General features: G+C 39.1%; 1 protein-coding gene across 1 annotated transcript in view; it reads left to right on the top strand.

The window, feature by feature from the left end:
• Positions 1–25,922, top strand: part of tmem163a (transmembrane protein 163a) — a 38,977-nt gene extending 13,055 nt beyond the window's left edge. The window contains exons 3-8 of the mRNA XM_027152507.2: positions 11,106–11,149; positions 11,446–11,537; positions 12,198–12,294; positions 17,935–18,046; positions 20,341–20,482; positions 20,617–25,922. Of these exons, the coding sequence (XP_027008308.1) occupies positions 11,106–11,149; positions 11,446–11,537; positions 12,198–12,294; positions 17,935–18,046; positions 20,341–20,482; positions 20,617–20,677 (548 nt within the window). The 3' untranslated portion in view covers positions 20,678–25,922. The remainder of the gene's footprint in view (positions 1–11,105; positions 11,150–11,445; positions 11,538–12,197; positions 12,295–17,934; positions 18,047–20,340; positions 20,483–20,616) is intronic.
• Positions 25,923–26,916: the final 994 nt, after the last annotated feature.

The following is a 26,916-nucleotide window of genomic DNA, read 5'->3' as shown; positions in this document are numbered from 1 at the left end:
TGTTTAAAGTGAGGCTGGATACAATCTGGATACCGGCAGACAGATTGAAAGACCCAGCAATGTCTGTAGATTTCTAATGACCTCAGCCTTGGTGTTTCTGAAGGCAAGAAAAAAAAAAACCCTGACAGGATTCCTCTCTTCTCTAAAGAGCAACATTTTAAATGAGCTCCCTTAGGAAACAGAAAAGAGAGAAAGCTTCTCTGCCTAGCAGCCCATCGCAATACTGGTTAGATGAACCCATTTTGCCCATATGGGGATGTGGTTAAGGTGTTGGATTACTGATCAGAGTTGGTGGCAAGCTGCCACTCCTGGGCCCCTGATTAAGGCCCTTAATTGTTCAGCTGTATAAATGAGATGGATGGGAACGTTATAATGTTCCTAGTGTCTATCTATAGTCTAATGAATACAATATTAGGTAATGAGACACATTAATCCACTTTGTTGGTTTGTATCAGATGGATAAAAATAGTGTCAGCCGTTACTGGGACAGTTCCTTGCTAGACCACCAGGGGCAAATTTGTTAATCCGATCTGGGCAATGTCAGAACCTTTTCCTATTACAGTGTGGCAAAAAAGTATTTAGTCAGCCACCAATTGTGCAAGTTCTCCCACTTAAAAAGACGAGAGAGGCCTTTAATTTTCATCATAGGTACACTTCTAATGTGAGAGACAAAATTGGGAAAAAAATCCAGAATTTTGAATGTCTGATTTGTAAAGAATTTTGACCCCACGGGGTGAGATCTTGCGTGGAGCCCCAGATCGAAAGATTTATCAGTGGGCTTGTACTGTATGTCTTCCATTTTCTAATAATTGCTCCCCCAATTGATTTCTTCACACCAAGCCACTTACCGATTGCAGATTCAGTCTTCCCAGCCTGGTGCAGGTCTACAATTTAGTTTTTGGTGGCCTTTGGCAGCTCTTTGGTCTTGGCCATAGTGGATTTTGGAAGGTTTGAGGTTATGGACAGGTGCCTGTTTATACTGATAACGAGTTCAAACAGGTGCCATTAATACAGGTAACGAGTGGAGGACAGAGGAGCCTCTTAAAGAAGACGTTACAGGTCTGTGAGAGCCAGAAATCTTGTTTTTTTTTTGTAGGTGACCAAATACTTATTTTACCGATTAATTTACCAATTAATTCATTAAAAATCCTACAATGTGATTTCCTGGATTCTTTCCCCATTCTGTTTCTCATAGTTGAAGTGTACCTATGATGAAAATTACAGGCCTCTCTCATCTTTTTAAGTGGGAGAACTTGCACAATCGGTGGCTGACTAAATACCTTTTTGCCCCACTGTATGTTTTCCTGCTTTCTCACTTTTCTTTTGTTTTCCCTTGATGCACTTGATGCAATTTCCATGATCTGGGTTGGGTCTGATCTGCTAAATGTGAAAGTCCGATGCTACCTCTGGGATCCAGGTTCGATCCCCTCATCTACAAGTTACAGAATGACTGACTCCATAAAAAGTCTACGTGGAAAGTTTATATAGAGCTGTGCATCAAAGGAAACCAATGGACAGCTGAAAAACCAGGAACATAAATAAATAAATAAATAAATAAATAAATAAATAAATAAATAAATAAATATACTCCCCTTGTGGACTATATATATATATATATATATATATATATATATATATATATATATATATATATATATATATATATTACAGAACAGAGCTATTGAGACAGTGATAATGTAATTAGATTAGTTTACTAGCTATCTTCCAAGCGAGGAGTTAATAATTATTCAGCAAATGAAAAGCTATACACTTGCTAGTACAGTAATCCCTCGCCACTTCGCGGTTCAAGTTTCGTGGTTCAAGTTTCGTCGCCTCAGTGCATCGCTGATTTTTCAATAATATTCATCGAAAAATAAAAACTAAAAACGGTTTCCCAGGATGCCAGACAAAGAGAGAAACTCTCTCAGAGGCTTTGTACATACCTACAGGCACTCAGACAAGGCACATGATTGGTTCCCGGCACGAGATCTGAGCTGATTAGCTGCGCATCATCGCATCCTCTCCCAGCTTCTTCCCTTGTTGTATCTCACCACTCCACTCTCGTTCACGCTGTCAACTGTGTCTCGCGTATTGTGTTCGAGATTTACTTTTCGTTAAGCCCTTACGATGCCTCCTAAGCGCCGTGCCCCTGCGAAAGATTCCTTTAGTGAGCCCAAGAGGAAAGGGAAGATGATGACCATCAGTGAAAAGGTCAAACTTTGGGCCAATAATACTTCGCGGATTTTCACCTATCGCGAGGGGTTCCGGTCCCCATTAACCACGATAAACGAGGGATCACTGTATTTAAGAAGGATCCATTCAAAGTACCTAGAAGTTAAAATAAATGCAAAAACAGATTAATACAAATAATTATATAATGCTGTACAAGGGATAGAATGAGAACCAAGTGATCATTTATTACTGCATCTAAGAGCATATCGGTCGTGAAATAATAATTAATAATAAGTTCGATATTACAATGTTAGATTAATCTAAAAAAAAAATAAATGATGGATTGTGTGAATTGTAGCCGTGATATCATGACTTTCTGTCATTAAGGCAGATTTATTGAAGAGCGTTTGCATTGTTTGTTTACACTTCATTAAACACGCACCGTATTCATTTATTTCACTGTCTAATCAGTTATGTTAATGACAAGCACCAAAAGAAAGAAAGAAATTGTCTCTGAAAGCTCACCACTGTCTTTATATCAATTTTATATCAATCTTTATATCAATCAACATTTGATCTACTGATTTAGAAATCGATTTATTGTCTTCTGAGTGGCGTAACTATAAAGAAATTAAATAAAAATGCTCACCCTGCTGTGAGGAGAGCACCACTGCACCAGGAGGCGTGGCATACTCTCTCTGCCCTGTCAATCACTGCAACATTAGCCAATCATGTGTTCCTCTATGCTCATGTATGTGAGTAAGTAAGTAAGCAGGTACAGTAGTGCTTTCTTGTTATACTGTGTGTTATGAGATAAGGGTATGGTTGAAAGGCTTCACAAAAAAGCAAGAAAATGCGTCTCACTTACTGTAATTCTACAAAATGATACCTACTTTATTATACTGTTGCATCCCACCAACTTCCAGCCTGAAACATTGACTTATAAATCATTGGATCTTAATTCAGTATCTTCTCTAATGAGTTTTACTCCTAATTAGAAATTCAAGTTTAGACATTTAATCAGCATCAGGCTAAAAACACTGAAACAATCAGCAGAGCAAGATTCGATTTCTCTTTACAATGAGTTGTCTCTCATTAACAGCTGCTTCTCAGGGATTAAGATGTTGGAAGGTTGGGAGCTCAAACCCCAAGTCCACCAACTGCCACCACCGGAGAGCCTCAATCGCTCAGTTATATAAAATAAGATAAAACTTATGTCGCTCTTTATCTGGGTGTCTGCCAAATGCTGTAAACAAATATATACTCTTTTGTAATAGTCTTTATTATGAAGATAACCGCTTTATTGGAGGAAACTTCAATTAACCCATCACATGGCAGCAGCAAAGCGCATCAAATCTTGCAAGTCAAGAGCTTCATAAACAGAATACTGGGAATTGGTGACATTTAATTCTCAAGACTCCTGATAATTTCACATGACAATAAAGACCTCAGTAAAGTATCAAGCTGTTCAGTTTTGCAGAGTTACGTCTCTGTGAGATGTCACGATGTATAGAAACTAATCACACACACGATGTTTATTAAAGAAAGTAATGTCCCATGGTTAAAGTTAGTTTGCATTATCCTATGTATCACAAGACTTACACTGTCATGACTGGTATGTTCTTTTACAAAAACCTCATGTGGATAATTAGAGAAACGCCCGTCAGGTTCAGCTAGCTCATGGTTACGCAGGTAATCACTCTTTACAGGCATGGTGAGAAGAAAAACATCTCAGAACAGCACTACTACTACTACTACTACTACTACTACTACTACTACTACTACTAATAATAATAATAATAATAATAATAATAATGTTATTGATAAACAGAAAAATTAATAATGTGGTTTTTCTAAAATCTACAAATCCAAAGAGATAAAAAAGTGTCACAGAAGAGACATTCTAAGCACATTAGCAAATAATAATACAATTAAATGCTAATCCATTTAGCACATCCTGATTGCAGTCCCTAACCTATACGTACAGACTAGAAGGCATTGCAAAAGACCTAAAATAAGTTTTATTATTCATTCATTCGTTCGTTCATTCGTTTCCTACCGCTTATCCAAACTTCTCAGGTCACGGGGAGCCTGTGCCTATCTCAGGCGTCATCAGGCATCGAGGCAGGATACACCCTGGACGGAGTGCCAACCCATCGCAGGGCACACACACACACACACACACACACACACACACACACACACTCACACACTACAGACAATTTTCCAGAGATGCCAATCAACCTACCATGCATATCTTTGAACCGCGGGAGGAAACCGGAGTACCCGTAGAAGTTTTATTATAATAGAATTAAATAAATGGATAAGGTTATTATGTTGCTCATTTTTGGAGTGACCATTGATTGAATATACAGTAGATTTAAGTAATAAAAGCTAAGATTGTAGACGTGTTGATTAAGAAGCTTCACAAAATACATTAGAACAAATACCGTACAGTATATGATCAACGTAGATATTCTTACAGTCATTAGTTTCGAGTCAGTGACTCTTACTTGTGGAGCTGTATTAAGGTACGCTGTCTGAAATCATGGCTTCTTTTGTATTGAATCACAAAACGTTCTCTTTTTTTTAGATGGTTGAATAAATATGTTAAATTGATGTTTTCTTTTTAAAAAATAAAAAAGAACACTTTTCGAGCAGAAACCTTTTCCAGCCTTTGAAGAAATTGGATATCGCTCAGGAAAATGGGCCTTTCTTCCCAATAGATTCTCTATTTGTTTTTTGTGGTAGAGAAACAAACCAGTCAGACCGTGTAACATAACACTCGACCTGGGAAAACTCTACAATCACAAAGCCAGAGCAATATATTTTTCTTCCAGCTTCAGAGATGAAGGTGGATTGTGTTGATTTTTTTTTTCTACTTCAAATTTGCTAAATCAAATTCTTTAAAAATTACTATAACACTTTTAAAGGATATCTGTCAGAACAAAATACCAGCAGAGCCTGAGAAATTATGAATTTTCTCATCAATTGAAGCGCTTCTTATTAATATTAATGATGTATGCTAATAGGCTTTGTTTCATCAAACTCTTTATGAATCCAGACACTGATTTCAGTCTGTCCTTAACAGAGAACGAATGCCCTTGGAAGGCAGCGTGTGGCAAAAAAAAAAAAAAAGCTGCCTAAAATCTAACACATTTTCATTGGCTCCAGGATTAGTACTTTTGACCTCTGTGCCTCAGAAAATATGACCGAAGCAGAATTCTCCTACATGCTGAGCTGCTTTCAGTTTTTAATTGATAGCCCATACAAAGTTAAACAAAGTCCTGGGCTACTTCTAAATCTACACAGGATCTGAATAAACTTCTACCACAGATTCCATAAGCATGTTTATACAGTAATCCCTCGCCACTTCGCGGTTCAAGTTTCGCGGTTCAAGTTTCGCGGCCTCGGTGCATCGCTGATTTTTCAAAAATATTCATCGAAAGATAAAAATAAAAATAAAAACGGTTTCCCAGGATGCCAGACAAAGAGAGAAACTCTCTCAGAGGCTGCGCATTTTCGCATCCTCTCCCAGCTTCTTCCCTTGTTGTATCTCGCCACTCTCGTTCACGCTGTCAACTGTGTCTCGCGTATTGTGTTCGAAATTAACTTTTTGTTAAGCCCCTACAATGCCTCCTAAGCGCCTGCGAAAGATTCCTCTAGTGAGCCCAAGAGGAAGAGGAAGATGATGACCATCAGTGAAAAGGTCAAACTTAGGGCCAATCCTACTTCGCGGATTTTCACCTATCGCGAGGGGTTCCGGTCCCCATTAACCGCAATCTGTGCCATGATCCCACCGATGGGTTCTGCACCTCCTGTCTTTAAGGGGTCAAAAATAATGCATAATGATATGGACGGTGTCTTAAGCTTATTTTACAATCTTATTGACACGCAATACCGCTTAAGTACTGAGACTATAGAAGATTTTCCATTGGATCTTCAATTGCATATCGAATTTGCACCCAGTTTTTTGGGATTTACATAATAGTCCATTGTTGTTCTCCAAATCCAATTGAGTTTTAAAGGAAACTAGCTCTGTTTAATGAATACCAATGAACACCATATAGTATTATAGCATTCCATTTTTTCCCAAACTGGGTAAAGCAAAGAGAACCTGTGTGCCTTCCCTAAACTGTTTCCATAAAATTTGGATGCCTCTGTATGTTGTAACATTACAATTTCAATTCAATTCAATTCCACCATGAACACAAAGCCCCTGAATATGAATACATGGTTTTACGTGCCTACACAGAGCCCTGACTCAACCACACTGAACACCTTTGGGATGAACAGGAACACCATCTGAACCCCAGACCTCCACAATCTTACAACATCAGTGTTTGATCTCACTAATGCTCTTGTAGCTGAATAAACACAAATCCCCACAGCCTCGCTCCAAGATCTACTGGAAAGCCTTCACAGAAGTGAAGACTGGAGCTTATCATAAGAGTAAAGGAGAATAAATCTGGAACGAGATGTTCAACCAGCACATACGTGATGACCGTGTGATGGTCAGGTGTCCAAAAACGTTTGGCCCTACGGTATAGTGTATTCTGGGCATGTTTTTTTTTTCATATGCATTGCACAAATTTGCATCGAAATAAGTGCATGGAAACTGCACTGTAATATCACCTCCCCTCTAAAACAAAGAGAGCTACAGTACATGGTGAGACACAGATGGATGGAAATGAAGCAGATAACTCTATCCTACAGGGGCAGAAGCACTCACTCAGAATGACCCAGCACTGTCGGTGCTGAATTATTAAAGATAACAGCGAGAGAGTGATGCAGATGCAGATGCAGATTTATCTGGCTGAGGTTCCATGATGAGTCTTAATGTGACAAGTCCATGTGCTAAAGGGGCAATTCTACTGATCTAGAGACAGAGGCTTTGTTCTGAAGTCAGCAAATCAAACTCATGCACTTATAGCATATGGATACAAACCTAATCATTAATCATAGATATCATCTGTGCAATCTGGCTAAACAATCGTTATTTTGCTAACAATTTTTCACAATTAATCACAAATTTAACCAATATATGGACGCTTTAATTACCGGAGATAGTAGAGAGTTAATAGAAGCGCGATGGATGATTTGGTTATTTGCTTTAAAATAGATTTCCTTCACCACTAAACAGATGGCAGACACACACCATGTAACAGTTAACGCGTCAGCCCTAGGCAAGCTCTCACCCCAAGAAAATGAACTCATCATAGTCATGGTTAGCCGTGATTTATTGTTACGAGTGCTTATAATGCTTAAAAATCTGCATGAGTCAGTTCATTTGAAATTCACTTCACGCACCATGTTGTAATAGAAACTCCTCTCATCCCAGCTCTGCTCTGTGCTGTGCTGACACCGAGACTGAGGCTTACAGCCGTGGTCGACGTGAACAATGGTCATTAGCAGTCTTTGCACAGATGGAGATCTCTCAGCACACACACACACACACACACACACACACACACACACACACACACACACACACACACACACACACACACACACACACACACACACACACACACACACACACACTTGTTTTTCTGTCCTTGTGAAGACATAATTATTAATGCAGCTATTTGATCCCCAATTAAAATAGCTTGAGCTTAACCTCAGAAATTAAAAAGGAAAGTTTTTAAATAAAAGCTATGTTTTGTCCTCACGAAGACCAGCTAAATCTCCCTGTAAGGTCAAAACCTTCAGATATTCCTACGCTTCAGTGTACATGTATTCTCAACCAAGCTATAAAAAACATTTAAACAGTAATATAGATACAAGATAGACACGAATATATCTACTTTCGGTCTCTCTTCTCCTTTCAGTCTGGTTCCTCACAAGGTTTCTCTCTCATGTTATCACTGGGAGGTTTTTTTCTCCGCTGTTGCTCGCTCGTTAGAGATTTTCAATTTCTAAAGCTGTTTTGCGGCAACGTCTTTTGCAATGAAAATTTATTCTTTGTAGCGTCCTTGAGAGTCGAGATGACTGTTCTACAAATGCAAATATATTCTACAAAGTTCTTATTAGATTTTTTTCTTTAGTGACGTAAAGTCTTTTTTGAACTTTGAAGCATGAGTATGCAGCATACACAAAAATGATATGCTAATATAGTATTAGCTACTTTTAGAACATAACTTGCTTTGTATATTAAAGCACCAAATCTGCATAAGGAACCTAAATTATGGGAATTTACTGGTGTGAAAATTTGCTTACATTTTACTGACTTTGAGCACTTGTAACTTACAGACAGGGGCACGGTGGCTTAGTGGTTAGCACATTCGCCTCACACCTCCAGGGTTGGGGGTTCGATTCCCACCTCTGCCTTGTGTGTGTGGAGTTTGCAGGTTCTCCCCTTTCCTCGGGGGTTTCCTCCGGGTACTCCGGTTTCCTCCCCCGGTCCAAAGACATGCATGATAGGTTGATTGGCATCTCTGGAAAAATTGTCCGTAGTGTGCGAGTGTATGAGAGTGTGTGTGTGCCCTGTGATGGGTTGGCACTCCGTCCAGGGTGTATCCTGCCTCGATGCCCGATGACGCCTGAGATAGGCACAGGCTCCCCGTGACCCGAGGTAGTTCGGAAAAGCGGTAGAAAATGAATGAAAGAATGAATGAACTTTCAGATAAAATTTAAAGGTCTTGTATTATAAAAAGAAAAAAGCTAAAATGTGATATGCCTAAGGAAACTTCAACACTACAGAAGCATCGTTATTGGATGTGAAAAAAAATTTTTTTGGATGAAACAAATATGTGAAGGAAATGAAACCTGTCCAAATTAGACGATTAAGTCGGCGCACGGAACCGAATGAAACCGACATTTTAAGTAATTGATTGCGCTATTAAGAGTTCAGGAATCCGAAAGAGCTTTCTTTAGTGCTTTCATTTTCCCTACTCTATTCAATTACAAGCAAATGGAGGATTTAACCTCGTGAAACAGTGAAGATAGAAATACTCTATTAGCTGTTCAGAGCTACCAGTCCCAAAAATATTTTTATTTGCAGTAGCAAAGTGTTTCTTAACATGTCAGGAGATTTTAAGATTCTTACATCAGTTCAGCTGATGTTGTGTACCAGCAGTCAAAAATCTATATCGGAAAGCCACCCACATGTAAACTGACTGAAAGACTGGATTCCTTTTCCGATTACTTATCGCCTACTGTAGCTATGGACATCCGTATTCAAGCGTTTTGTATTGCGCCATGGCTAAAACAAACACCATTGGACTTCTAACATGCACAAGCTTTCTGCCATGCATCTTCTTCCTAGATAAAAGATTCAACATTCAGAGGCTCATTTGTATTCCAGTGCATTTAAGAGCCAGTCAAGGTCACATGTTCTACCTTCAGTCAGGTCTTGGACAATGCAGAAAGGATGGAGCTGCTCTGGGGCTGGATGAGATGCCTGGCAGGTGTGCTGCTATGACTCATTGTTCTCTGGCTGCGGATTTCAAATATACAGATCGATAGAACAGGAAGCTTCTCTCCTCACGAGAGAAGAGGTGAAACAAATAAGGAGACAGGAGACAGGAGACAGTTACATCCGTAGTAAGCCAAAAAACTGATGGAAACAATAATGGAAGAGCTAGAAGCGGAAGGAATTGAAAGTATTTGATTTGATTCTCTTATTTCTGGTCATAATTATTACAATATTTGTAGGTATAGAAGTTGTACTTGCTCAATCCCTTTGCATCTTAATGTCATTCACACAAGCAGTACTTTTCTGGCTAATCATTTACTATTATACGGTCTGCTGGACCCTGCTGAGGACACATTGTGGTAGGTGATGGTAGGAGCAGTGGTAGTTTCCTTGGTCTTGCTGAAACATAAGAAAATTTAATAAGCCAGTCTGTGACTGAACGCAGAGAAATGAGGACATGTCTGAGTGTGGCACAGGCCCAAGCTTCCTGTTGATGCAAGACCTTCCTAATGCAATGCATATGCTTGAGAGCGGTGGCCTATTGCAGAGAAATAGTCACACAAATGAGATGGTGTGTGGTGTCGACAAACAGAAAGGTCCAAAGATTAGATTTTTCCCCAGTTCCAATGTGTCCTCACATACAAGTCTGGTAATATAATGACATTCATTCACTCATCAAAACAATTTAGGAGAAACGAGGTGGGACTGATTCCTTTACATTGCATGGGATCTGTTCAGGTGGACCCTCTTATGGTTATCTTTGACATGTGTTACGTACAATGGGACAAGTTCAGCATTCGATCTTTTCACCAACACTGAATCAACACATTATCAATTGTTGCCCCATGCCTGGCTACACAATCTACTCCACTTCAAATCAATACTTATTCTTACATTTACGCCATTTGGCAGACTCCCTTAGCCAGAGTGACTCTCATAGATATAGAATCACTTGTTTGTCACATATACATTAGAGTATAGTGAAATTATTTCATCTCAAATTTGGAGTTTGGGGTCTGAGCCTAGGCTCCTACATAATATAGTGCCCCGGGAGCAGGGAGGGTTAAGGGCCTTTCTCATGTGAGCCAGCTTGGTAGTGCTGGGGCTTGAACCCCCATTCTCTCTTTAACAATTGTAGGATTGGGGTTCAAGCCCTTAAGTCCCTTATCCTTCCCTGCTCTAGAGGCTCTGTATTATGGAATAGCCTGAGCTCTGACCCCAACCACCTCAGTTGGGATATGCAGATATGGGCTTTATGTGGAGATAATAAAAGCTTCTATGCCCCCAATTCATTCTACCTGTTTTATTAGTCCATCTTTGCTATCAGTTGAATATCAGCTGTTGCTTCTCTTTAGCTGGAAAAAAAACATGCATCTAGATTGTGTCTTTGTAGATAAGATTGGAATGAAGTTCCATTCTTTCTTCAAAATACATCCTTAAAAAAGTAAAATACACATTTGTTTATTACCTTGTTGGGTAACGATTAACTGTCTCTTTGTTGTCTCTTCTTGTTTAGCCGTGTCCTTCATGCGACACAGCGCGTCGGCCTTTGGATTTGCTGTAAGTTGTCATTAATATGCATTTAATACGACTAGTTACTTTGTGATTTTTTTTTTTTTTTAAGTGTCATTGGGTTGTATTAAAAAATGAAATATTAAATAATGTTAGTTGTTCTAGTTAGAAATGATGTGATCATAATTGTAGTTATTTAATACGACTTATATCCTGAGACTCGATCTCAATGGCAACTAATCTGGCTGTTACATACTGTATATGTCTCATTTTGCCAAGTCAAAAAAAAAACTAATTTTAGATCAGAAAACCCATTTTCTAACAGCTAACCATTGCTATTACAGTTTGATGCCACTCTGGATGTGCTGACATCGGTCATCGTGCTCTGGCGCTACAGTAACGCAGCTGCCGTGCATTCGGCCCACAGAGAGTACATGTAAGTACAAAACAATACGATAATCCAGAATTTAAAATAAATAAATAAAATATATAAAAAATAATGTTATCGTCATTTGCCTGTGTAGAGGAATGTGTCAAATGTTGGACAATTGGATAAAATGGATAGAATATAGTTAGCAGTATTTAAGTAGTATTTAGAAAGGGTGTACAGTAGATGTTGAGAATCTTCTCGTCAAATAGTTTTTTTTTACCTCAGGCATTTATAATTATTGGTAATTTGGTTCTTTTGGCCCATAATGACCTTTAAGAGGTGTAGTGTATGATAGTGATAGACAGAGAAAATGTCCCTTTCTCCCAAATGTGCTGAGATTAATTGAGTTGTAATGAAGAAGAAATGAACGCCAGGCTCCGTCCTGAATGCTGAACGATTGGCGCCTGGTGGCTGAATGTCACAGACAGGGCTACTTATTGTGAGTACGATTAATGCAGCTTTTTAATTTTCGAGCAGAAATATTTTACATCTGGAAAGAATCAGAACCAATTCGCCAATCAGGGGTCCGAATATAAGAAAACCTTTTAGCGCTTGCGTGAATACTGTACGGCTGTAAGGCTAAGCAGGCTGGTAGCTAGTACTTCTCTAATTGACTCATTATTTTGCTAGGGTTCAGTCATATTAAATACATTTTCTCACCACCAGAGCATGTGTGATACTGGGGGTTATTTTCATCCTGTCCTCCATGTGTATCCTGGGCAAAGCCATTCATGATCTGTCCACCAAACTACTGCCTGAAGTGGTGAGTGAATCTCACATCACAACACAAGACAACACAACACAACACAAGACAACACAACACAACACAACACAACACAACACAACACAACACAACACAACACAAGACAACACAACACAACACAACACAACACAACACAACACAACACAACACACAGCCTTCATTTAAACCTATATAAAATAGAATATTCTTTTAAAACACTAAGAACTGAAAAAGCTGAAATGGAATAGGAATAGGAATATATAAGGAATTGAAGAAGGCATGAAAATAGTTTTCAATCATTCTTTGTACCAAATTTTTATGTCCTAAAACCTCTGTATCATTTCACGTAGAACATTCATTCATTCATTCATTCATTCATTCATTCATTCATTTATTTTCTACCGCTTATCCGAACTTCTCGGGTCACGGGGAGCCTGTGCCTATCTCAGGCGTCATCGGGCATCGAGGCAGGATACACCCTGGACGGAGTGCCAACTAATCGCAGGGCACACACACACACTCTCATTCACTCACACACTCACACACTACGGACAATTTTCCAGAGATGCCAATCAACCTACCATGCATGTCTTTGGACCGGGGGAGGAAATTGGAGTACCCGGAGGAAACCCCCGAGGCACGGGGAGAACATGCAAACTCCACACACACAAGGCGGAGGGGGGGAATCAAACCCCCAACCCTGGTGGTGTGAGGCGAACGTGCTAACCACTAAGCCACCGTGCCCCCTTCATGAAGAACATGTTCTACTTATTCCAATTACATTTAAAAGCGAAAGTGACATACAACTAAGTACGGTGACCCATAATCAGAATTCATTCTCTGCATTTAACCCATCCAAAGTGCACACACACAGCAGTGAACACACACACTGTGAACACACACCCGGAGCAGTGGGCAGCCATTTATGCTGCGGTGCCCGGGGAGCAGTTGGGGGGTTCGGTGCCTGCTCAAGGGCACCTCAGTTGTGGCCGGCCCTAGACTTGAACCCACAACCTTAGGATTACGAGTCAGACTCTCTAACCATTAGGCCACAACTCGTTTGTAGCTATAGTAAATTATTTTTTGTTGCATCACATTTCTCTTCTTGGCAACCATCATTTTTGTAGTAGTAATTGTCAGCAGACGAAAAAATCCTCATGCTCATGTCTAGCCTCAAAGGTTTGCCATTTTTTGCAGTTCACCTTAGCAACCCAACAACAGCTCCAGTTTTTCCCCTATGACTGAAAGACACCTAATTAGTAATGCATCACAGATCCAGGGCTCTCATTCAAAATTCACTCTCTGTCCAGTGTCAGAAGGGACAAGAAGAGAAAAAAAAGGATGAGGCAGAAAGCAACAGTCACTAGTTTTCATTTCCAACACAGCTGTTCAGTCCAAGCCAGAATACACATCATGATGCTCATCTCCCACATTCAGATTGAACTGAAAAGCATAGACTAAATATAGTAACGATATTTAACTTTTTTTTTTCCATTTGTCTGAGGATCTTTTTTCTGCACTTCCTTCCTCTATTAAATACTAATGACAATGAGAAAGAGAGACGTTGCTACAGCGGTGCAGATATCACAGGTTCATCTTCATTATTCCAAATGAATACCTTATTAATTCATTAGGCCATGATCCCAAAGATCCTTCTTTCATCCTACAATGATAAATGAACTTGATTTAGTTCTCTAGGTGATGAAGGCAGTGTTGTTACCTCGATCGTTAAGACATTTCCGTGCTCTTTTTTTTAATGTTTGGATAAACTGGTGAATTATAAATTATAAAAGAATTGTAGTATATCTCTAATATAAAGACAAGTGAGTATAAAGTTAGTGAACTGGGAATGTTAACGTTAATTACTTAATGTCATTGAAATGAATACATTTAGGTTGTTGGACATTAGTTATAACCGCCAGATTAACTAGTCACGTCGAATTGGTTCTGTTTTTTTTCCGTCTTGCATTTGTGGTTAGTTGTGTCCATCTTTGAACAACCACCCCCCATCCGGCCAACCCCACCAACCCATTTCCTTCGGTTGATGTACATTATACATGGGCAAAGGTTTGGGGACACATGACCATCATACCCATTATACATGGAACAGGTTTGGGGACACATGACCATCATACCCTTTATACATGGAACAGGTTTGGGGACACATGACCATCATACCCTTTATACATGGAACAGGTTTGGGGACACATGACCATCATACCCATTATACATGGAACAGGTTTGGGGACACATGACCATCATACCCATTATACATGGAACAGGTTTGGGGACACATGACCATCATACCCATTATACATGGAACAGGTTTGGGGACACATGACCATCATACCCATTATACATGAACAGGTTTGGGGACACATGACCATCATACCCATTATACATGGAACAGGTTTGGGGACACATGACCATCATACCCATTATACATGGAACAGGTTTTGGGACCCATGACCATCATACCCATTATACATGAACAGGTTTGGGGACACATGACCATCATACCCATTATACATGGAACAGGTTTGGGGACACATGGCCATCATACCCATTATACATGAACAGGTTTGGGGACACATGACCATCATACCCTTTATACATGGAACAGGTTTGGGGACACATGACCATCATACCCATTATACATGGAACAGGTTTGGGGACACATGACCATCATACCCATTATACATGGAACAGGTTTGGGGACACATGACCATCATACCCATTATACATGAACAGGTTTGGGGACACATGACCATCATACGCTTTTGTAAGCCTAAGGTTAAGAAGTTGAAGAGCACAGACCTGGACTCAATCCTTTCCCCACTTCATTCCTTTAATCAATACTTTTGACTGTAATGTCTGAGACGGACGTACTCTTCTACACCCGTATAGTGTAATCATTACAAATATTGCTATTCAATGTCACAAAGAACACCATGGTGTCCCTTTTTTGAGAGTTGCTTCCTCTTAAAGTGTCTTCCTCGTTTATTTTCAGGACGTTGTTCCTTGTTTTTGTTGCCTCTGGCTTGTTCATTAGGGATCTAAATCTACAATACATTCTGTTTTCTTTAAAGATTTGTGATATCGCGTATTCTGAAAGTGCCGTGCAAACAAAATTTAGTTGAATGACGTATTGTTAAGTGAAATGGCTGTCTTAGGAAACATTTAAATGTCCAAGAGGGATCCCTATGGGTCTGATTACTATTAGAGAGACATAACATTCATTCTTTCATTCATTCATTTTCTACCACTTATCCGAACTACCTCGGGTCACGGGGAGCCGGTGCCTATCTCAGGCGTCATCAGGCATCGAGGCAGGATACACCCTGGATGGAGTGCCAACCCATCACAGGACACACACACACTCTCATTCACTCACACACTACGGACAATTTTCCAGAGATGCCAATCAACCTACCATGCATGTCTTTGGACCGGTGGAGGAAACCGGAGTACCCGGAGGAAACCCTCGAGGCACGGGGAGAATATGCAAACTCCACACACACAAGGCGGAGGCGGGAATCGAACCCCCGACCCTGGAGGTGTGAGGAAAACGTGCTAACCACTAAGCCACCGTGTTCCACAGACATAACATCAAAAAAAAAAAAAGAAATACAAAAAAAAAGGAGGGGGTTGTCTTAAAATGAGCATTTGTGCTAAGTAACATTACTTTTTATCACAAACCCAAGTAAGACAACCTGCCAGGCCAGACAGGCCCAGGGAACCTCTAGCGCAGATTAATAATGTAGGAGGGGAATAGGTTTCTTGGCTGTTGCGTGGGAGTGTGGCAGACACATTAGTTTAAACCAGGAGAGACGACAGTGGAAAACAGCTCGGTTTTTCCAACAGTGACTGTGATTGCAGATCCTGCTGGATGTGCTGCAGACCGCTGTAATCCAAGTACCTTTGATCAGTCATGTTTCATTGGTGTTCATCTAGTTCAAATCTCATCAATGCATCATAGCCAACCACGGACATTTTCACATCGCACCGATCCTTTTTCTTTTATCACATCGTGGTCGTGTGCTTCTTGTTATGCCTTCTTTCTTCAACACATCTTCCTTGACTTCCGTAACATCTTTTGGCCCGGGGAGATTCACAGAGTTGTCGAGTATACAACAGAGAATACGTTCTTTTCATTGCGAGTGTGTCGGCAGAGTTAACAGAGGAGAAAGCGAAAGCAAATGCCAAAGTACAGATGTATGTTATGGGTGAATCAAAAAGAAAGTTCTCTTTATAACACAGAAGATGTGTGTGACTGCAATTGTAACACCGCTGTGATCAACTGATCCTCCACCTCCATCGCCAACCAAGGAAGGGACATCAGACACTTTCTAATGACTCAAAGTCGCACTTTCAGCTTTTAATTCATCTCCATTTCCTCCCGAATTGACTGATGAGGCAGGACATAGAGACAAATGGAACAGCTGATTGTAAAGAGACAATATTGCTGATTGACATTAAACCACAAGTGGGGCTTGTTACAAGTACCTAATGGAAATAGAAGATACAATACATATAATACATTTTATTTTTATTTATATCTTCAGTTGTAATATTTTGGGTTGTTTTTTCTTTTTTTTTTTGTTTGTTTGTTTGTCTTTTACATTTTTTTTATTATCCCTAAATAATAATTTTGCCGGGGCTTAGTGGTTAGCACGTTCGCCTCACACCTCCAGGGTTGGGGGTTCGATTCCCACCTCCGCCTTGTGTGTGTGGAGTTTGCATGTTCTCCCCGTGCCTCGGGGGTTTCCTCATGGTACTCCGGTTTCCTCCCCCGGTCCAAAGACATGCATGGTAGGTTGATTGGCATCTCTGGAAAATTGTCCGTAGTGTGTGTGTGTGTGTGAGTGAATGAGAGTGTGTGTGTGTGTGTGTGCCCTGCGATGGGTTGGCACTCCGTCCAGGGTGTATCCTGCCTCGATGCCCGATGACGCTGGCTCCCCGTGACCCGAGGTAGTTCGGATAAAGCGGTAGAAAATGAGTGAGAGAGAGAGAAGAATTTCTGTTCTTTTGTATCTCATAACTGATTGGTAACCGATCAGTTTATCAACTTTCTTACTTCGATCATTACTTACTTCATAATCAAAGTATTTTATTTGTTTATCATGTCATATCAATGCTGGAGAGCACAACTGGTTGTATGTTAGCTTTATATTACACTTTATTTTCCTCCTTTGGCAATTTTTTATGGAATCAATAAATCTGTTTGTCATATTTAGTAAACAGAACAAAATTGATGGCTGTCTTTCTTGAGGTGATTATTGAGCTCATGATTTATGAGCCTTTTTACATTTTGTGCTAAAAGCGTAGGGTGGTTTTTTTAAAACTCTTTTCAGCAGTTCCGACTTTCTGCGTCTGCATATCGTTCCTTCTGTATCACTTGATTCGGGAAATTAGTCCGTTAACCCTTTTCGTGAGGTTAGATTTGTGTGTTAGAGCAGAGAAATGTAAAGTGAGGAAGATGAAGATAAAATAGATGAATAAAATGAAGAAAATCCATGAGATTATGCATAACATTCACAAGCTTCAGCAACTGATATGGAGATTGTGTCAAACCTCAAATTATAGACATATAGATATATGATGTTTTGGTGCTACATAAAAGTCAATAAAAGACTAAATGCATTTTTCTGTTCCTTTTAGGATGATTTTCTCTTCAGTGTATCTATTGTTAGTGGAATACTGTGCATCATTCTGGCCATCGTCAAGTTCATGCTGGGGAGGGTGTTGACCAGCAGAGCTCTGATTACTGACGGTAGGTACGCACACACACACACACACACACGATAAACAGTAACCCAAGACCCCCAGGTTCGCCTCACGGATCGAAGCAATTTCTCTTCATTGTCTTGTTACAACAGTATATTTCCATATCCGCCATTTTCATCTTAAATTCAAAATAGTATCATAACTAGAAGGATTTAGGGGGAGCCCATACTGATTGGAGATGTGTAGACAGTGTGTATTTACCAGATTTCATCTTGACTTAATCAGGATGCCAGGATGTCACTTCGAACAAGAAACGAACAGTTAGCTATCGCCGCCTTTATGATTAATTATAAAAAAACTTTTAACTGATTAAATTACATTCTGAAATATTCAAACTAATAACAGATATTGACCGATCCAATCGCTGGTATTTATCATGCGATCACTAGGTGATAATATTTTAAGGACATGAAATAAAATAAGGTTCAAGGCCAAAACACTTAGAATTCCCATGAAGAAATCTCAAAATAAGAAAGCTCTCGAATAACAAAGCTCTTCAATAAATAAATCAGAATTTAGTCATTTCAAACGTCATGATTTAAAACGATTTGGCAGGTAAGAAAAAAATGGCAAGACTTCTTCAGTCTGGAAAAAGTTGATGAATGAGAGCTTTAAGATTGGTAAGATGCAGTTACATACAACAGCCCTCAGGTGAAACTCTCAACACCCTCGATGACACTAAAAATGAAAACTGTCTCATGTCCAAAGCTCAATCTATGACACAGCGTGTCCTCCATTTTGTGCTGTTGAATCGCTCTTCGGCTTCAATTTCCTGAATCACGACCAGAAGTCATCGCAAAAATATATACACAGTCTGGATACATGCTGCAACTCAGTATATATCTACCAGCGAATGTGCCATGCCGTACCATCCGATCACATGACACACATGAACGCATTAGTCATGTGTATTCCCAGAAATTAATGTCTCCACGTTCACACTGCAAGTCTTAATGCTCGATTCGGATATTTTGCTCAGATCTGTTTTTTTTGTTTGGCTGTTCACATTACCTTTTAAAATGTGGCCTATATCACATACCAGTGTGTACCGTTTGCTGTTTCGAGCTGACCCACATGCGCAAACGAACGATAACGATGACGTCACACGCAGCACGCCGTTGCGCTAAAAACGTTGGCGAGGTTATGGAGGAAGTAATGTGATGTATTCAATGCAAACATTATGAGCTGGTTCACGTAGCCACTTTATATAACACTCTTAACACACACATGTTACCAGTCACGTTTGTGTCATGTTTTCGCCGGGGCAACCATAAATAAATAAACAAACAAACAAACAAACAAATAAATAAATTAGCCGGCACAAAATTGTGACGAATGTCGATGTAGATTGACGTAAAAGTCGCATCAAATGGATGTGATAGCTTAGTGGTTAAGCTCCTGGACTACTGGTCAGAAGGTCGTGAAGCCTTAGTGTAAGGAATTGTATGCACCTTTACGCCTGGTACAGTAGGGCTTTATTTAATGCACAGTCAGTCAACATACCATCAATAAGATCGATAGCTGTTTTCAATTTAAATAGAAAAAAGCATTTGGACAAACCATCCAACCTTGTGGATGATGTAGTTTTAGTATTAAATCTCTTTCTAGAGCCGCCATCTTCACCACACTAGCACCATCTTTCTCTGTTCATGTGTAAATGATTAACCAGTCGGTATTATTATAAATTAGCAGTCAACTGTGAGGACGTTTTCCATAGCAGCTTTTACCTTTTTAAATTAGACTCACATGCAAGCAACAGCTTTCTGAGTATAACTAATGGGCCAGGATACTCAATCATTTACAAAGAATTACATACAACATTAGTTACGAATACTAATTAAAGAAAATTAATCACTAAAGGTGTGTTTTGGGGACACCCACCGTGTTTTATTAATTAAGAGAATTAGCGACTATAACTCTTGGAGACAAATAAATTTGGATTCTGCAGACTCAAAAACCAAAACGTGCCACAAATGCAGCTGATAGAACTTAAGGTTCTTGTGTATTTTCTACCAAGTTGAGTCACAACGGTACGAACTGTGATATGTTTATCGTGCAAAAAGTGTCCAGTGTTACACAATGTGTGATGAGGTATTTTTGAACCAACTGGCAAAAAAATAAATCTCACCTAATAAAGCCGTGTTCTTGGTTAGAATTTAGTGCTGGAATTTCCAGTACTGCTATTATTACGTATCTACAGGATGATCAACGCGTTGGTTAAACATTCGGACTGTGTTATAAATGTCGATAATGGAACATCTTGATTTTCTACTTCGATAGGTTTTAACTCTTTGGTTGGAGGTATCATGGGCTTTTCCATCCTAATCAGCGCGGAGGTATTTCGCCACGAGCCCACCGTCTGGTTTCTGGATGGCACCATTGGGGTTCTGATAGGCCTCATTATTCTAGCTTATGGAATAAAGTAGGTGCTTTCATTTTTAGTTACAGTACATCAAGCACATGCATGTATTTAAATAAACTACATATTTAAATTTTGTCAGAAAATAAGTGATCAATACACTGAACACTTTTTTTTTTTTTTTTTTTTTGCCACAGGTTGTTAATTGACATGGTACCACGAGTAAGACAAACCAGGAACTATGAGCGCTTCGAGTGAGCGACTCTGAGGAGAAAACGACATACTCACCTTACAACTTCACCTCCAACACAGAAACGTATCTTTCCTTAAATATTCCATGCAAGAATACATTTTGAGACACCACCTGCATTTCTGCAGCAGTTACAGGACTAATTACCACCTACTTACAGTATCACCACCAATTTTCAAATTCAGTCTCGGCACAACACACCTCGGAGTAAAGAGAAGCAATGACGAAGGCACAGCGGGAGATGCTTTCTGATTTTAATCCAGGTAAAGGAATCAAGGAACTCAAAGCCAGCCAATCCTAGTTGCTGGATCAAAGCCTTGTGATAGCCTCCATTGCAAGGTGTGGTGTGTGTAGTGAAGTATTTGTGATTATGAATGTTTTTTCCTCTGTCACCATTCGACAATTATATATGAGAATAAATTCATTGGACTGCTCCAGATTAGGGATGCGTTAATACTGAAAACAACATCCCAGCATGTTGTTCTTGATAATAAGCCATTATCATGCCTTGATGATGATGATGATGATGATGATGATAGACTTTGCCACAGTGACATGCAAACTCTACTTGATCCAAGGCGGAGCTAGCTGATGCACTTCATTTTAAATAAACTCACTAACATTAAAAAAAAAAGACTGGAAACTTAAGCCATGAAAATTCAGACGTCCATTTTTTCAAACCTACAACTTCATTTCAAGGGGAAGATCTAAAGAGCTAGATAACATGTTAGAATGATTAATGATTGATTAATTAATGATTGATTAATGTCCTCGTACCGAGACTGAAAAATGGTATCGACGCATCCCTATTGTGGATAATCCCAAAACAAAGATCCTATGTTCTAATGGAGGTCTTTCCCCTGAGTGTCATATTAGATTAATTTAATTTAGCTGTATCTAACCTTTGCCTCTAACAAAGCCATGATCGGTCAGAAAAACTATGATACCTTGTTAAAAATATCCATTCATCAGGAGTCTGCATAGTAGGGGTCTTCTTGGGTCTAAAGAAATGTACCCGACTAGAAGTGACCCGAATCACTTTTTACCCGAACCCGACGTGCATAAATATATATATAAGAAAGACCCGACCCGAGACAAACCTGAAAAAATTCGACCCGAGTCCGACCTGACCGGTTGGGATTTTTTTTTAACCCGACTGGACCCGAATGTTGCATAACTCTACACTAAAGTAACTGCTATAGCGTGGATTCAAAATTGATTGACAGGTCTGTTTCAATGAAAATTAGCTTACCGCCAGCCACACGTCACCAGCCACATGTCGCAAGTGGTCTTGGCAAACAGAGGAGAGGTTGGAAAAGGACTCGAGTCGATGCACACACACGAGATACAGTAGTTCGGGTCTTCTCGGGGCTGTTCGTTAAAAACACAGGAACCCGCTCAGGTCTCATGTCAGACCTCGGGTTTTCAGATCTAAGTTGACCCGTGAAGACCTCTACTGCATAATAAATAAGAATAGAAGCTCTAGATAGCTCCAGGGTCCTTATTCCTAATATGAGCCTAAAGGGAACAATATGTTCAGCATAAATCCTGAGTTATGTTTTTGTCATTTATGAACCCCTAAACCAAGGAGGTGTGATTTATAGCGGCGTTGCTAGCTCTAGCACTGCTCCGTCACATGCTTTGTGTTGTCAAGTTGTCAGATATCTTGCAGCATTATAGCAGGGAGCCAACGTCAACAAACACGATGACATGATCGGTGAGAAGTAAGGGTAGCTCACTTTGCGGAATATGTATATTTGTGTCTTTGGACTATATTTAGCGGGAACAACTATTTCAACCAACAATGCATATACAATTCTATATATACACACACGGTGCAAAAGGCTTTGGCATGTGTTAAAAAATGTGCAGAGAGCGTAATGGGTCCACTGGTGCTGATGAAACAAGACTTAAATGAAAAGCCTGAACAATAAATCATCCAAGAACTTGAAGATATGTTTCTTCAGATGTAAATAAGCGAGGCGCTCAATTTGTAGCGGACATGAATCATTTTAAAAACAATTGAGTCACTTATTTTTAAATTCAGTATGTTCAATGTCACTTTCTGCTCTTTTTAATGAAGCACAAGTCTCTGAAACCTCCGACTGCAGTATTGACGTTTCCTCAGCGATACGAACCTAATTAAATGGACTGTTTTTAATTAATTAAACATCATCCGTAAAACACAAACATATTTATGTTCAAGCAGAAAGAAAATTGGCATTGGTTAGCATTTGAACCGTAGGTTTTAGCTAAGGTCAATTTAAAACGATAAAACAGCATAGCTTTAATATTTAAATTATATCGTCTGTTCTAGATCACGGTTTTTCCATTTTTTTTAATGACATCTACGTTAATTAGTTACAGTTACAGTTCTTACAGGTTCCCAATGTTGTTGTTAAATAAAAAAAGAGCACACTGCCTAAGCAAGCACACTGCACATTATGGGCCGAGTACAAGTTTATTCCAAGCCTCATCATTTTTTATACATATTAAAGATTACACGCAACGCAGAGTTCACAAATGGTTTTTATGGGAATCAGTAAGTCCATTAAGTTTGATTAAAGTACATATTTAACATTAAGTTACGCGTTAATTCACAGTTAAATGTAAACTTTTTTGCTTTTTATAATAGAGATAATGAATTTGATTTTCACCCCACCTAACAGCCAAGGGCACAGAGAATAATCTGGATTCCTTATTGTTCACAAGAAAACGTACCCCGAGACCTTTCAACAAAGTCACGTGGTAACGCATGGCACAGTACTTTTCAATAAGTACCGATAAATTATATTTTATAGGACATTTCAGCTTTCTACAAGTATACCTGCCCTTATCACTGCTCCTCACTTTTCAACAGTATATGAACTTTGTAGTGTTTTTCACTCCACTCATTCAAAATTACCTGGATTTCCAATGCACGATTCAGCTCTTGGTTTGGAGCCAGTTTTTTCTCCGTACTATGTAACTCTCTTCCACTTTTTCAAGCTCCATCAAGTAGTTACTCTAACAAACCATGCTGCAAGACTCTTGCTCGAGTAACTTGTGTCTGAACCCCTTGGAAGCTGCTTTCCCACAAGCATCAGCAGGTCCTAACTCGGATATCTTCTTAGCTAACTGCTGGGTAATGCTGATGCTGATGATATGCTCAACTGACCCCCAACAAGATCTGGTGTTTACCGATGACCATAACCTATTAGAGGCCTGCCTTTACCCCGATGGCTGGTCATCTGCTCTTGTCATCATCTCAAGGAGTGTAAAGCTGCTATGCCTACAGCTGTGTCAAGGAAATTGTTCCAGGCCGATAATTACTGCACTGATGAATTACTGCCTAACTGGAGATTTGGACAGACGGCTTATTCAAACTTATAGGTAACAGTTCTAGATCCAGTTCTAGATCATGAGCAGGTAGCATTGGGCATCCTGCATTGCTGCTGTTCTTTTCAGAGAAAGAAATATGCACAGACATGTGCTGTCAAAGCATTGCACAAATACTAGTATTATATTCTACAGAAGCCAAGCATGCTTTAAAGGAGCTGACAGACCCATTGACCCTAGTATGCAAAATAACGCCACCAACCCGCTTTGTGCATCGCATCAAGTGTGGCTAGGACAATTTGTTCTGGATATTGTAGAACTCAACCCTGTAAACATTGCCCTCCATACCACCAAAGAAGCCCTGGACACAGAATGATGAATGGACCTTTTGCCACTTTTAGGTCACTGTAACCTGGTTCTGTGTTACAAGGGTGTGGTTTGACTTACACAAGCTTTAAGCATGGAGATTCACGCTCTCATGACCCTTCAAGGCATCCGAGTGCCCCGCCAGTTTGAACCCCTCATGATACTTTACAGCTCTTGATCTCATCTCAGTAGGAGGCCACATACTTTTTTGGCATGATGTTGGCCATCCCTTCCTCAGACAAACAGCTGAACATTACCAAGAGGCAAAACACTCCAGGAATTCTGTGTTGCTGATACCCGAACAGCACTGCTAACAGTATAGGAGTCCTAATGTGTGTCCTATTTTGGCATATGATATTCGTGTGACTCTTAATCAGGATGGTGGTTAGGATGGGTGAAACAACAATAATTACATATGCAGCTGTGGTTCTGTAAACCACCAGGTGCCAATCTGAATAATGAAGAACTCAATGAGAAGGTTTCAGAGAATTCTGTCTGTCATACCAAAATATTTCCCTAGTGAAGGTTCCTCAATGTTCTTACAACCACAGTTACACATCTAGTGCTTAATAATATGCTTTCCACACGACACATAATGCATGATCACCAGAATAATTGATAATCTGATGTTATGGATACCACTCAATAATCTAAGATGTTATGTCATGATGTAACTTGTATTGAGTATGATCTGCTCACAGCTTGACATCTCAGCTCACCTACAGCACACTGATATGTAGCGCCACTACTGTTGGATGACAATCAAGGCCAGATCGTTACGCCTGATCGCTAACTGTAGCAAAGCTAGATTTGTTTTTATGCATCGTCGAAGTCATTGGCTTAGCAGCTTATTTGTATTTCTTTATTTATATTGTTTGGTTTCTTTTGGACATGACTATTTAGCCGGCTTTGATCATTGACCTCACAGAATTTATTGTGTTGATCAAATAGGCTGTGATGTAATGTACTATATAATGCACCATCACAAAAGTCATAGTGTTTACATCATTGTTGCTGATTAGCCCACCACTGAAACTTGTCAAAAAAAAAATGTAATCTTTTGTACTTGTATGGTAGTTGAATTATTGTTGCATACTTTTCTTGTGGGATTTTTTTGCTTAGCTTTTTTGTTTTGTTTTTAAATCATTAGGATGATCATCGGATGTACGCCCAACATACCCTTCTTGACTACTGATGTTATAACCGCAATGCCTGAGTGATTCAATGTATAAATCATATAAATTTACTATTAATTTATGAATTGATGTTAACTTATTTAATTTTGCTTGTGGATGTTACTGTACCCAATATTTTGTTGTCTCTTTGTTTCATACAACTCTATGTAAAGTTAGTAAAGCTAACATCGACACTAAACTTGAGCACATGTTATACTGTATGTAGTGTAATGTTAGCCTTGGCTGGTTATTTAGCATTAGTCAGTGCTTAGCTTAACGTTTCTGCTTTGGCTTTGCACGGGAAACCAATGTCCGGTTGTAGAAATTACAGTGGTACTGCTGAAATATGTGCTGTATATTAGAAATCAGCTGACATACAGTAGATAGCTTAGTTTCGAACAAAAATATTTATGCATATAAAATCTTCATTAGTAACTACTGTGTCCTTGACTGATTCTTTACGGTTACAGAAAAATTAAGACAAAGTCAAATCAGAGTGTCGCTTTAAAAATCAGAGGATTTCCAATTCAACTGTCATTTAAAACCAACCCAATCAAATCTGAGGAGAATTGCAGAATGTATTGCAATATTTAAAAGTAAAATAAATTTAAAAAATAAATATTTAAATTATTAATAAACAGTGAAACTATAAAAAAACATAATTTTAATTCATATTACCCTTCTTCATTTCTTCAGATTTTTTATTTTTAAAGGAAGATTAACAGTTATTTTTGTCCGAATTGCTTCATTAACAAATTGTTAGCGTTAAATTTAGTACTAAATTTTTTAGAGATATTTATTTAGTGTATAACTGTATTGAAATTCACCTTTATTGAATATATCATTATTGAATTCGGCTTTTAATCATTTTTCTGCTGATTAATTCAGTGGTAGAACTTAAATTTAACTGGTGCAATTGGTCATAATTAAACAATAGTTATAATATAATATAATATATAATATAATATGATATAATATAATATAATATAATATAATATAATATAATATAATATAATATAAAAAACCTAAATGAATTAAATGAATGCTTTACATTACAGCATAGATTTCTATATTGCAAATTCAGAATTAATAATTCAGCTTCTTGCTCTATTTCGCCTCCATGTGGAAGAACAAAGACTTGCTCTTTATTCAAATTCATGGTCCTCACTCACTCTCTCTCACTCATTTTCTGCCGCTTATCTGAACTACCTCGGGTCACGGGGAGCCTGTGCCTATCTCAGGCGTCATTGGGTATGAAGCAGGATACACCCTGAACGGAGTGCCAACCCATCGCAGGGTACACACACACACTCTCATTCACTCACACTCACACACTACGGACAATTTTCCAGAGATGCCAAGGACATGTTGGACTTTCAGGAAATGAG

This window comes from Tachysurus fulvidraco, chromosome 6, assembly GCF_022655615.1.
Source record: "Tachysurus fulvidraco isolate hzauxx_2018 chromosome 6, HZAU_PFXX_2.0, whole genome shotgun sequence".
Classification (NCBI taxonomy): Eukaryota; Metazoa; Chordata; class Actinopteri; order Siluriformes; family Bagridae; genus Tachysurus; species Tachysurus fulvidraco.
Note: the sequence above shows the minus strand (reverse complement) of the source record. Positions and strands in the feature narration are given on the sequence as shown.